The 13,362-nt window shown below is 44.1% G+C and overlaps 2 protein-coding genes across 4 annotated transcripts in view; both read left to right on the forward strand.

The window, feature by feature from the left end:
- The first annotated feature begins 73 nt into the window (after positions 1-73).
- GLRX5 (glutaredoxin 5) lies at positions 74-7,706 on the forward strand. The gene is made up of 2 exons (XM_054634731.2): positions 74-439; positions 6,333-7,706. Exons 1-2 carry the CDS (start codon positions 139-141, stop codon positions 6,509-6,511), a joined length of 480 nt encoding a protein of 159 aa, XP_054490706.2. The 5' UTR covers positions 74-138; the 3' UTR covers positions 6,512-7,706.
- Positions 7,707-12,631: 4,925 nt separating this feature from the next.
- The window catches only part of TUNAR (transmembrane neural differentiation associated intracellular calcium regulator), a 162,320-nt gene continuing 161,589 nt past the window's right edge, over positions 12,632-13,362 (forward strand). For 2 of the 3 annotated variants that reach the window (XM_077180655.1, XM_077180654.1), the window contains exon 1: positions 12,640-13,068. The gene's annotated coding sequence lies outside the window, so the exon portion shown is untranslated. Of the gene's footprint in view, positions 13,069-13,362 lie in introns of all 3 variants that reach the window. The other variant, XM_077180657.1, reaches the window with a different exon arrangement.

Genomic DNA, 13,362 nt, shown 5'->3' on the forward strand with positions numbered 1-13,362 from the left:
TCTCTCAGCACTATTGGCTGTGCCTGCTGATTGGCGGGTCCCTGCGCCTATGCGGAGGAAGCTCTCCGGCGGTCCGTCGAGCCGTGCGCCAATGAGCGGGCGGTGCAGGCGCGGTGCGGCGGTGCCGGCGGCGGGGCGATGAGAGCGGCGGTGCGGGCGGCGTGGCGGATCGGAACCGGCGCCGCTCTGCGAGGCCGGGCCGGGCGCCCGCTCAGCCAGGCGGCCGGGGACGGCGGCGGGGCTGAGGGCGGCGGCGGCTCGGGGTCGCGGGAGGCGGTGGAGCGGCTGGTGCGGGAGCACCCGGTGGTGGTGTTCATGAAGGGCAGCCCGGCGCAGCCGCTCTGCGGCTTCAGCAACGCCGTGGTGCAGATCCTGCGGCTGCACGGCGTGGAGGATTACCGCGCCCACGACGTGCTGCAGGACCCCGACCTCCGCCAAGGTCAGCGCCCGAGTCACCTCTGGGTGCCGCCTCCGCGGGGCCTGGCGGGGGCAGAGCCGGGGCCGGCTCCCCTGGAGAAGGGCCCTCGGGAGCTGCCGGCAGGTCGGGCTTGTCTTAGCGCCGCTGGCCTCGGGCACTGCGGGAGTGGGCCCTGCCCGCTTGTCCCACCTGTAACTTGCCCCTTCTGGCTTTGTTGGGTGGGCTGGGTTGGGCTCTGTTATTTTTTAACGAGGCCAGATGGTGGGGAGAAGGGCAGCGGAGCTGGGGAAGGGTCGGGAGCCCGTGTCCTGTGAGGAGCGGCCGAGGGGGTTTGGCGGTGTTTCACCTGGAGGAGTGCCATGGTGCATGGGACCGGCCGCCTTACTACTCTATAGCTGCATGAACGGAGGCTGTAGCCAGGTGGGGATCGGCCTCTTCTCCCAGGCAACAAGCGACAGGACAAGAGGACAGTTGTAAGTTGTGCCAGGGGAGCCTTAGTTTGGATACTAAGAGGAATTTCTTCACAGAAGGGGTGATTAGGCACTGGGATGGGCTGCCCAGGGAGGTGTTGGAGTCACCGTCCCTGGAGGTGTTTAAGGAAAGACTGGACGTGGCACATAGTGCCATGGTCTAGTTGACAGGATGGTGTTCAGTCTGTTCAGTCGTGGGTTGGGCTCTATGATCTCAGAGGTCTTTTCTAACCTAATTAATTCTGTGATTCTGTTTGGTGTTGGTAGAACTGGAAGTGTATCGCAGAGATGTGCCATTGAGGTTGCTGTCCAGATGCCCTGGTTTGGTTTTTGTGACCCTTGTAGTGTTCAAGACGTCTCAGTTATCAGCAGAGTGCAGTTGTGGGTGCAGGGTGATGACTGGAGATCAGGCTCTTTGTGCCATGCTGCCTTGCCTGGGTCAGAGATAGAGAGCTGCATTAAAGACCCTGAAATACTTCCTTATCAGGTTTTGTCTTCCCTGTGAACAGTATGGTGAAATTTCACGTATGGCTTTGACTTGCATTACTTGATTCCCAGCTGGCACTGCCTGCTGGGATTCTCTTGATGAAGTGCAAATTTATGTTAATCATTTGCACAATAAATACTTAGTAATAGTTTCACTATTACTGCACTGGTGGTAGTAGCTGTTCTAGATAAGGTTTTTTTGCCAGTTGTGGAAAGCTAGTAATCTGTTCTGGTAATGCTTTTCATCTTTCCCTCTTCAATGAGCATAGCTGATTGTTGAGGTTTTATGTGGCTATTTGAGAAAGTTAAAAAAAAATACATGCAAGTACATAGTAATTAGTCTTGTATGTGTGTGGCATTAACAGTTCTTGCCCAGAATACACTAAAATGTGCTGTAAAGCCACGTGCTGGCATGTATCAGGTGACTTTGTTCTCCTTTGGTTTTGGTGTCATCTGACTAACTCAGTTTTTTATTAGCTCCTAGCTAAAAAGCTGATTTTTCCAGTCCTTATTTGCTTTTCAATTCATAACTATAATAGTTGGTATGGTATAAAAGCTTAGATACTGGAGTTTCTGTGTAATGACATCTTTTGTTAATGAAGATTGATTTTGTTCAAGTAAATGTTCCTCTGCCTTTGCAGGTGAATCATGGTAATTTTCTAAACTGTTTACATATCTGAATTTATTAATTGTACAGTTTGCTAGTACAAACTCTTATCTCTTCTCAAAGTTCATAAACTAAAAAGGAGCAAACAAACCCCTGAAATCAAACCATCAGCATTTCACTTTTGCTTGAGGGGACTTTTGTGAGCCTCTGAATGGGCAGTGCCTTTATAAGTTATAGTCCCTGAGCATTTGACCATGTGAATAGATAGTATTTTCTTTCTATGTAATTTAAATTTTTCCTCCACATGAACTCGGGCTTGTGCTGGGCAAGGAGAGAGGTTATTGCCCTCCTGGCTACCAGAGCTTTAAATTGAAATTAGTGTCTTGATCAAGCCCTCCAGTGTCTAAGCTACACAGAATGCAGTTACGGAGTGTACCCTTGCACAATGTCCTGCTGGTTCTCAGGTGCTTAAAGGAGTTGTTCTGGTCCTTTCCATGCACCAGCTTTGGCACCTGTCCAGCTGTGCAGAGGGCCAGCTCATTTTATTAACTGGATCACTGGGCCTGCAAGTTGAAGCAGCAGTTTGTACGGTGAGCTGAATGCCAGAGCCAGCACAAGGAACAGAGCTTTGAGGAGTTGGGGAGTGGCACAGCCACAGCAGAATTCTTGTACTGCTTCAGCTGTATTACCTACTGCACCCCAAAAAGCCAGGATGTGCCTGCTTCTGTGGGTGGCAATTTCAGACAGAGGGAAGGACAGGGCTGCTCAAAGTTGTAGTTGTCTAAGTTGCCAACCCTATTTCAGCAGTGACTGCCTGAAGGGCAGGATCTGGCCTCGAGTGCCAAACATTTAGACATGCACCATGTGAGCCTTTCCTAGGCTCTCTCTGTGAACCTAATCTGCTCTGCATGGGGGCTGGTGAGGGGGCGTGGAACCTTTAGCTGTGGAAGTATCAAGTACATCAGCAAAGGACTGATCTGCAAGGAGATGACTGTGTGAGAGCTGACCACCAGCTTTGTGTTCACCTAAACCTAACTTCAGTGTTTCAATAAATGTGTGGTTGTACATTTGTAGTAGGGGCAGGCTGTTGGAGAAAGGGTAATTCAGTCATGTCTGGGTTGCTTGTTGGTTTCTTGCCTGTATCTATTGAAACACCTTATTTTTAGCTAGTTATAGTTCAATTGGTGAAACGTACACTGTGCTCAAGTATGGCAAGCTGTAAAGCTGGAACAACTCCCCTGCTTGCCTCTTTACCTAAAAACTCACATCTGTGAAACTAAAGTTATTGGTACTTCATGTGATCTGTCTGAACTTGAGCTGAAGGTAGACTTTCCTGACACAAATCCTTCCTTATCACAGCTGGTCTAAGACACCTTGGCACTCTCTTGGGCTCCATGGCAATTCAGGGTTCTCGAAGTTGGCTCTCAGCTGATGGACAGTGTTAGACTGGTTCCAGTCACTGAGGCAGAGATGTTTGAGATTACATATTGGAAAATTAGTGGTTTAAACTGTTGTGGTAGTTCACCCTCAGATTATTTTCATTGCTGTCTCTACTGTATCTAAGCATGGGATGCTGCCAAGCAGGTGTTGTTGATCCTTTCTCCCACCCTTGGCTAGCCTTCCCTCAGTAAAGCTTGTAGCAGTGCTAGTGGTACTCAGGCTTTGGAATAGGCTGCACAGGGAAGTGTTGGAATCTCCATTCCTGGAAGTGTTTTAAAGGCATGTGAATATGACACTTTGGGATATGGTTTACTGGTAAATGATGGTGCTGAGTTAACAGTTGGATTTGATGATCTTAGAGGTCTTTTCCAGCCTTAATGATTCTGTGATATCCATGAAAATGTGTTGCTTTTCTGGAGCAAGTATGGTGGGAATGGGTGTTGCTTGATTCAGTTCTTTGACGTGGCCCATCCTTCATTAGTGCTAATGCTGCCAAGGGAGGCTGAGAATTGGTAACTGGAGCTGGGGATAGGGGTGGGAGTGTGCTGGGTACCCGTTTCAGTAGCTCTTTGCACCAATCCTGGTATCACAGTTACCTTAAATGTGCTACCAGAGCTGTCAGACTGACACCCTGACCTGTGGAGTGTGTTTTTCCAGAGTAAACAGAGGTGCAGAGCAGCAGCTGCAGCTTCTGAAGTACAGCAAGGAGCCAGCCTGCAGAGAGGGGATGGATATCCCTTGGGATGTCCAGAGAATCATGGCAGACGTGCACCCCGAGTGCAGCAATTGCAGCCCCGGCTGGCCTGCAGTGTCAGTGGCTGCTGCCCTGGGGGAGGCTTGGTGCCCGGTGGAGGGAGGCTTCAGTCTGTGACCTGGGAGAGCCCCAGCACTGAGGCATTTAAAGCAGCTTGTCCAGCACGAGACATGCAGCACTCAGAGCAAATAAGCTTCATGGCATTCTTATTTTTATCTGAAGCTGGATAGGTCCTTGAGAGTACTATCAGTGCTTGTGTGTGTGTGCAGTTGGGTCCTTGAAGAAAATATTCCTATGAAAGAATTATTGGTGTAAATATTACCTTGGAATGCTCATTAGCAGAAAGTTTATTATGCAGAGCCCTTGGTTCTGAATTCATGTTTAGCATTGCAGTATCTTGAGAAAAATGAGCCCTATTTCATATCTGCAGTGGTTCTTTGATGAGGGTCATCTTTAGGCATGTCTTAATCGTGGAACATGGCTTTTCATTAAAAATTGGATGGGTTTAAAGATATTTAGGGCAGTTTAAGCAGTTTTGAGTACTCAAAGGCCAAAGATCATTTAAGAAAAGTATTGCTAAGTGGAAGTTGACATCAAAGCTTAAAAGTTCTGCAAACCAAGGAAGAAACTTGGTTTGCAAGGCCAAAGGGAACCCATAACCATCCAACCTCCATCATCATCACAAGTGGTGATGATGGAGGTTGGATGGTTATGGGTTCCCTTTGGCCTTGATTTATGTGCTAAACTTTCTGGTTTGGGCTTACGAAACATTGGTTATCCACGCACAAAATCTGAAGTCAGAATAAGATCTCTTAGCTGACATCTGTAGTGGTTAGAAACCCTTAGTCACAACGCCCTTTTTTCCTAGGTTGCTATTATTTTAGTGAATTTTTAAGCATGTTGTATTTTGCGAAGGGGAATTAATTATTAGCTATATTGCATCTTTTAAGTAACAATCCCACCGTATATTTCCACTTATACATATTACTAAAAAAGAAAGTGGTTTAAGTTCCAATAAAGTGAGGATAATTTCCTTACATAGTTATTTTTTTACCTTGAGTATTTTGGGTTTTGTCTTTTTAGTCTCTAGAGACTAAAATGTTTTCAAAGGGAAAAGAAGTTCTCTTGTGCTATCACTACTCAGGTGTAATATTTGTTGGTGGGGGGTTGGCTCCCAAGGTGAGTGGGCTCTGATGTTCTGAAAAGGTACCTCTGTAGGCTTAAGTTTGTTTTCATGCCTTTGTTGGAAAAATTCCAGGCACTGCATGTTGAAAATACATAAAAATGTTGAATCAAAAACTTGTCATCTAATCAAATACTTGTGGTTGTGTTATAAAAGTAGGCACAGTAGGTTTTAGCTGTTTCCTTTGCTATAGAAATAATAGCTTTGTGTGAAGGGTCATTTAAAAAGTGGCAAATTAGATACAAAGATTCTTGTGTAATTTCTTGTGATGTCTAAGTGCAAGCTGTTTCAGTGTGTATCAGCTGATTAGTTTGTATTTTTGGGTGGTCTTACATTTGCCTTCTGTGAAGTATAGTTTAAAACTTTAGCTCTGTACTTCATAATTGTGCCTTGAGCTGTGTTTTGTTAAATGAGCACTTTTAAAAAGACTTCAGCCTTTGTGCCCCTCCCATGTGCTGTAAAGTCTGGCATTGAAAGATAAAGCAATTTGAAATTCATAAGGCCTCTACAGGGGCAAATGTATCTTGCAGCTGAAATTGCAGGAATAAGTGTAAATGTATGAGTTCAGTAAGAGTATAAAGTATTTTAAAAGTCCCTCTGGGAAATACAACAGAAAGTAAACAGTTCTCAATATTTTTCAATACTTCTCACTTCTGTAATTGATTGAAAGTCATGGTTTCTTGTTGGGAGTAAAAAGAGATGTGGCGTTTTTCCAGTTCCTGCGTGAAGTCAGTATAGGAGCTGACCCCATATCTTTCAACCCACATCTTTGAGTTGTGGTGAGAAACAAACCTAACTTTAATACAGTTTTTTTTTCTGATAGTGCTCCTGGTTATGTAGACATCTTTTTGCCTTTATGGGAAAGAAATTGGAGTATCAGTGGTGGAGTCAGGTGGAAGCAATGCATTCCTTTTAAAATACTGTTCTTTTAGAAGAGGGGAGAAACCTCTAATTTTATTTTTTTTCTTATTCAGGAATAAAAAACTACTCCAACTGGCCTACCATCCCACAAGTGTACCTCAATGGTGAATTTGTTGGTGGCTGTGATATACTCCTCCAGATGCACCAGAATGGAGATCTTGTAGAAGAGCTGAAGAAACTGGGAATCCGTTCAGCACTGCTGGATGCAGAAAAAGACCAAGAGAAAAAGTAACAAGAGAAAAAATTGCTGTGACAGGAATAAAGCAAATCTTTGATAAGAACTTATTGCCCATAAAGCCTTACATACTTTAGGTCAAGGAAAGCATCTGTTTGAGCTGACACTAAGTGAATGTCTCTTAGCTCATGGTAAATGTAGTGATCTTGGTGTTTTGATTTATGGGTATTGTGAAAATTTGAGTATAACCACTGCACTGTAAAGCAAATGTTTGTGAAAATTTGTGTTTTAAAAAAGTTCACTTCTAAAAGCGCTCTTCTTCATTGAGGTGGGAGTAAACCAAAAGAACTAATAATATTTTTATGGGTTTTACATGTGTGATTCTCTGTTCTTTGATACATGAACCTATACAAACAGCATTTGCATTCCCTTGCTTCTCTTGAAAAAGCATTAAGTAATAGTGCATCTGTTTTTCTGTTTAACTTCTGGTGATAAGAGAGCCTGTAAAACCTGTGTAATCACATACATATAGGAGAAAAACAGTTTGCCAACAATATAGGAGGAAAAAGCTTATATGAGAGTGCATGACATACACTTTTATTCCGAAGGGTAAAAATAAACAGAACTTGTACAAATACATGTATAGTGGTCATTATTACTTTGTAACTTTCTGATGGCTTTTAAAACTGCTAAGAATTGTGCCTGAATATTTTATAAAACCTTTTCTACCTCTTGCAAAACAGCTTTTCCCCATGCTTATATATTCTGTGTATGGGAGCTCTGTGTCAGTGCTAAAATGTGGGAATTATTTAAGGCTTCAGTATTCTAGCTTGAAATAGTACAGGAGAATACTTCAGTTATTACTGTAATCTTGTATTATTTGCTTGTTATGTTTTTACATTTGTTGTGTTTCCAAGTGTTTTCTCCTGACTGATGTGCTCAGGAGAATAAGCCTTCAAACACAGGATTTACAGATGAAATGTTCATGTGGGTAAGATGAGTGCAGCAGAAAGGTTACTGAATGGATAAATATTTCTTTTTGGAAAGTCTCTGAAGTTTTCAGTACCTACCTAACCACATTTCTCTAAATGAAAAGAAATTATATTAACCAGTGTAGCTTCAGTTCTATAGCAATACTGCTAAGATTAAAAGCTAACCAAGCTATTTTTAAATGCAGTGTAATTAATATAAACCAGTCTGCATGTGAATTAGGCAAATGGTTGGAAATAAACTGTGTTTTATGTTGATTGTCTACAGTAGTTGCTCTTTATTTTAAATGTCTGATGAAACTGATACTACTTTTCATTGGAAGCCTAGGATGTTTTCCACTGCATGGGATATAAAATGTGTTCTGGAGAAAGAAGAAATTAGAAACGGTCAGTGAAAGACAAGAACAGGACTGGAACCTGTAGTCAGGAGAGATTTGATGTAAGTTCTGGTTCTGGATCTCTCCTGCCCACTTGAGCTAGCAGTGGAGAAGCTCTACTAGAACATTCTGCACAGGATTTGCCAAACTGACAGCAGTAAGCTCACAGTACAATTGTAATGCAGTCAGGGTCAGCAGGATTAGATACAGTGTGTGTGTTGTGGGTATTCACTGCAGGTCTGTGGAGGTCCCTGTGTGGCCACTGTGTAGCAGGAAGTTCCACTTGGGGCTGTGAGGCACCGAGGTGTGAGTGCAGGATTTTTTCTGTTCATGTGCCACACCACATCATGCAAAGCTTAAGGTATCCATGAAGGTTTGTTCTGAGCATTTGAATTCAGATTAAATGAACTTTCTTATGGCTAATCACTAGTAGTTTTTGCCATTCTGAATGTAAAACAATGTTTAAAAATAGAAGTAAATTTCAAAAGTCTTTGGTAATTTGTGTTGACCTATTGAAATGAATGTACCCAGTAAACAAAAAGGTAATGAAGAAAATTTAATTATTTTCTGCTTCAGTAGTTAACTCTTAGTCTGACTACTAAATAAATCTATTAAAAAATAATCTCCCATAATTGCTGTTTCATAGCTCTCTAGTTTTCTGCACAAACAATATTTTTCAGTAATATCTGCCACCAATTTAACATAAAGGAAATTTCAAGATTGTCAGGTAGTCTTTATTCTCTATGCAGCAAAATTTTTCTCCCAGCATGAGTTCCTGCTTTTAAAAACCATGGAAGTTTTTCTACTTTCTCTACTATCTTCCCCTCTTTGGATTTTAATTACTTGATTAAACCTTTGCATAACATACGCACAGTAGTGTTTATATCAATCTCTACCTGACTGGAACATGTTACTGAGCAAGTAACAGCAACAGTGATTCCATGAAGTGTGTGTGACAGAGCCACACTGAGGAATGAAATTGGGAATTCTGCCTGCATTCCCTTGCAAGCTGTACATTTCCAGCCAATGTGTGCATGAGCAGTTGGTCTACATTGATAAAAATGATCATGTTAAACCAGCTGCAATAAAAAAAATTACCATCTTCTTAAATTGTAAACTTCAGATGCTCACAAAGAGCTTTATTTTGTTGTTGACTGAGAGTATTTTCCCCAAGAAACTAGTTCTAGGGGATCATTTTAGAAGATGGGCAGCATTGTGCACTCTGCTCATCATCCTCTGCTGTCCCTCAAACCAGAGGCAAAAGGGCACATATGCTTCCAATCTCAAAGGGATGCTACAGAGAAAGTGATTTTTTTTGAGGAAGAAACCCATGCTCTCTTGAGGAGAGATTTGCACCTGCTTTTCTCATGCTCTAAGGCAGTGGGAGAAGGCAACTGGTAATACTGGAGCATGGAGTGAGTACCAGTGAGTGTGCTGAGCTCACACTGGGGGCCTGGTGCCAGCTGGAAGCTCCATGAGGAATCCTTGGTCAGGAGGATGTGACAGGTTCTGTGGAATAAAGGGTGACTTTTTCTCTCCCCAGGAGGAGCAGCTTGTCACCGGAGGTGAGGGAGGGGATGGGAAGCTGCCACAGCTGCTTGTTCTTCCTGGGTTCCTCTGCTGTAGAGTGAAGACTGAAGAGGTAACAGTGGTCAAGAGCATGTCTTGAGCAGGCCAACTGAATTGCTGAGGACAGCCAACAGCAAAAACATGGGGACCTGTCCCTGGCATCTTTGGTGAAAGGCAAAGCTGCCTGGTTGTGAGCTGGGTCTGCTGTGGTAAGCATAGGGCAGGGAGCAGGGCTGGGCAGGAGCATTGCAGGATCAAGGTTGGGTCTGGAGCTGCCAGTCCTATTCCTGCTCTTTGTGTTCTTGTGTGTTGGGCCAGGCAGGAATTCTGCCTGCTCCTCTGGTGAGATGCTGCTGGATCCCTCTTGGTTGGACTGCCCTGCTGAGAGCTTACAGGGAGATACTTGGGAATGCATGTAAACTTAGGTGGGATTGTTATTCTATTATAGGGTTGCAGTATGAGTGTTTGCCGAACTGGAAACCATTACTGTAATTATTTACATTTTATTCTGAGGATGCCCTTGGTGTTGCTGCTGTGCTAAAAGGCTGAACAGAGTGGACCAACCTATCCACCAGATAATATATTAAGATAATCTTTTGTATTTGCTTGCACTTCATACCTCTTTGATATGAAACAAGATGCTTTGGTTTAAGGAAATGAGATTGTTCATATTCCAAAGCTGGTCTACTGTCTTAAACCTTCACCAAAGTGGGGTGTAAGATTTCTTTGCTCTTTTTGAGCTGGTCCTGTTAAGGAGCAGAAGGAAACAGGTTGCAAACACATGCTATTGTGCTGCTAATTCTGTGTTGGGAGCATTAAAATCAATTACCACAAAAGTTGTTTTCCTGAGAAAACAGCTGTTAACAGCTCAGGGCATATTAACGGCACAGCAAGTGTGACACAGCAAGTGTGTTTCTCAGCCCCCATGACTTGCCTTAATTTTGCTACCAAATGTTTGGACATGGTCATTATTCTTCATTGCTTGTCTGCTCTGAAAAAATAACTTTATACCATCTAAATGTCCTGAAATACTTAAGTGCCTTTCTTTTAGGTCTGACAAATATGTAGGCTTATTTTCATGTTCTCACTGAGTTCTCTGGTTCTCTTTAAAAAGTAGGCTAGAAATCTTTGGCAGGAGTTTTCTGGGAGTCTGTCAATACTAACAAAGTGCATGGAAAACAACCAAGCTTGAGAACATGAAATCGAAGAATTGTAGCAAAGATAATCTCTCCTGAGCTGTCACCAAGAATCCCAGCAAGACCCTGGCAGTGCCTGCCTCTAAGAAGGGCAATATTAAAAAGCAGAGCTGGCAGCCTGATCAATAAATCCCTGTCCAATCTGATTTGCATGTCCCTTCTGCAGAAACCAGATCATCTTACACAGGTTTGTTAAATATCCATATTACAGGACTGTGGAAGAAAAAAACACTCATTAGTTACAAGATAGATGTCACCTGTAAGTTGAGGAATCTGTGAGAAAAGGTGCAAATAAAATAAGGAAAGGTAAAGAGAGTGGAAAGGGTTTGGATTGTTAGTGGTGCTGGGTGGTAGGTCAAGCTTGCTTTTTGGCTGAGAGAGTTGAGATGAACACACTGCTCTGCAAAGGGCTGTGGTTCATCATCTGGTTTTGGATTTTCCTTTGGGATGCTGCTTGTTTCATTTAATAGCTCTGTCAAAGCAGTGCTGTCTCTGATGTGACCTGATCATGGCCTTGCTGATTTAACTACTTGAGGCCTTCCCTGGAGTCTCCCAGGGAAAGCAGGTTTTAGTTACGCAGAAAATAGGACTAAAATGGCTAAGTGGATTCAGGTCTTATTTTCAACGTTTTTTTTCCCAATCATCCAGGTTCTGGTTATGTCTTGTTTTTCTGGAAGTAAGGGAGTAGGAAGACCATGGTATTCCATAAAATCCATGGTAGTCATAGGGTGTAACTGAGATGAATGCACAGTGCTGTATGTAATCAACAAGCATTTGTATCTGCCCAGTTTTGAGGATCACATCTTAATTGGACCATAGAAATGCTGGCAAAAGAGCAGGCTGCTGGCTTATACTCCCCTTTCAAGAAGAAACAAAACTCTTTAAGGTGCAGGTGGTGATGGTTTATAATTACCTAAGAAGAATCCAAAGGCCAAGTTCAATATGAATTTTAAAACAACTTTGCCACTAAAAGATGCTAATTTAGCAAAAAGCAAGGAATTTTTTTTTTTTCTTTTCATTGTTGCAACAGTTTTATATAAAAAGCCACGAGACTGTTCCTGCACAGGTGCAGGCATGTATATCTGTATTTGTAGTTACATATTGTCCCTCCTAACTTAAAACTTGCATGAGGGACCTACTTAGAATCTTTTAAAGGTGAGCTTCTGTAAAATTTTGCCAGGCATTTAACAGTAAATTAAGTTAAAAGGGGCTTTGGATGAGTATTGAATTAAAAAAAAATCATTGACCTAAACTTTTTTGGCTTATATAAGCACAGCCTTCAAAGCATGATTTTATGTACAATTTAGCCTCAAAACACTGAAACAAATCTTCACTTTGCAGACTAATGAAAACTGAAATACAAAATTTATTTGTTACTTGTATGATAATAGAGAGAATAAAGTTTTGGAGCCTTTAGTCTTAAACCTATGATCACATGCTTTTACAGGGTGCATCTCAACAAGCATTTTAGAGATTTCAATTACACACTACAAGGAGTATCTTTGAAATACTACTTGTCAGACAGGCTTTCCCCATTGAATGGTAATACTTTGAAATCTACCATTTCTACTCTTTTCCATAATTTCACTTGTCTAAATTCTAAACAGCTCTTCAAGCAGATTTTTTTCCTTGAAGAAAGTATAGGCATTCTCTGAGAAGCAGCACATGATATCCATGAAGACTGGATACATATTTAAACCTTCACAGCTCAGGAAAAGAGCAGATTTGGGGCTGGTATTCAAGAATGCTTTGTACCGCTGATTAAAAAAAAAATACACATTCTAGTATTCTTCAGTATTCCATTTATTTACTCATCCATCTGTGATACTTCACGAGAGACAAGCAATAGGATGTGAAAGGAAACAATTGCAAAAATATTGATAGTGTCTGACAATAAACGGCACACGCAGGTGGCAGAGAAAAGCTGCGGAGGGTCTTCCCGGGGAGATGCTCTGGGGCGCGCTGCCGGCAGCCGGGCACCCAGGAGATGGTGCTGTTGGACCGGGGAAGCGGCACAGCCCTGACCCAGAAGCATCTTTCAATGCGGTCCTCCCTGTTTTCCATCTGTGTTGCATTTTACTCTTTGGGGTGCTCGTTCTCTTTGGGAGAAGCCGGTGTCGGTGTCACCCACCCAGGCGCGCACGGCGATGCCGCTCCCAGCCCTCGCTGGAGATGCCGGCCGCGCTTGAAGGCGATGCTGCTCGCCGGGACTGCGAGATGGTAACGCCGGGGCGGGGAGCAGCTCCACAGCTCGCTGCCCTCCCCGGAGCCACCGCCTGAGCAGCGCTGTGTCCCAGCCGGGCTCCCGCAGCCTCTCGTGGGGAGCAGCGCGCCCGCTCCGGGGGCTCCTCGGGGACCCGCCGCCTTCCCTGCCGCCTTCCCTGCCGCCTTCCCTGCCGCCTTCCCTGCCGCCTTCCCGCCGGTTCCCTGCGCCATCCCCGGGGAAGGCGGCCGAGGTCCCGCACACGTGCCCGCTCGCCAAGGTAAGCGCCAGGCGGCTCCGCGGGGCTCGGGGCGCGCAGCCCCGGCCGTGCCCGGCACTCGGACACCGCCTCCCGCCCGGGCACCTGTGGGCCCTGCGAGCACCACGGCTGAGGGCGGATCAGGGTGGGAAGATCGAAGGTGGCAAAGGGGAATTTGGGGTTCTTTCGGTTTCTCGGCAGAGCAGGGGGTCAGAGGGTTGTGGTGACATTTTCTTGTCGATTTAATGTTTTGTTAGCATCCTCTCGTCTCATTTGGTTCCGAGGCTTCAAACCTGGGCAGGAAAGATCAGCAGG

The sequence above is a fragment of the Agelaius phoeniceus genome, chromosome 6 (genome assembly GCF_051311805.1).
Source record: "Agelaius phoeniceus isolate bAgePho1 chromosome 6, bAgePho1.hap1, whole genome shotgun sequence".
NCBI lineage: Eukaryota > Metazoa > Chordata > Aves > Passeriformes > Icteridae > Agelaius > Agelaius phoeniceus.

Coding starts and splice junctions, on each gene's coding strand:
- GLRX5 (XM_054634731.2), top strand. CDS start 139: ATGAGAGCGGCGGTGCGGGCGGCGTGGCGGATCGGAACCGGCGCCGCT. Junction 440..6,332: donor GGACCCCGACCTCCGCCAAG/GTCAGCGCCCGA, acceptor TTTCTTATTCAG/GAATAAAAAACTACTCCAAC.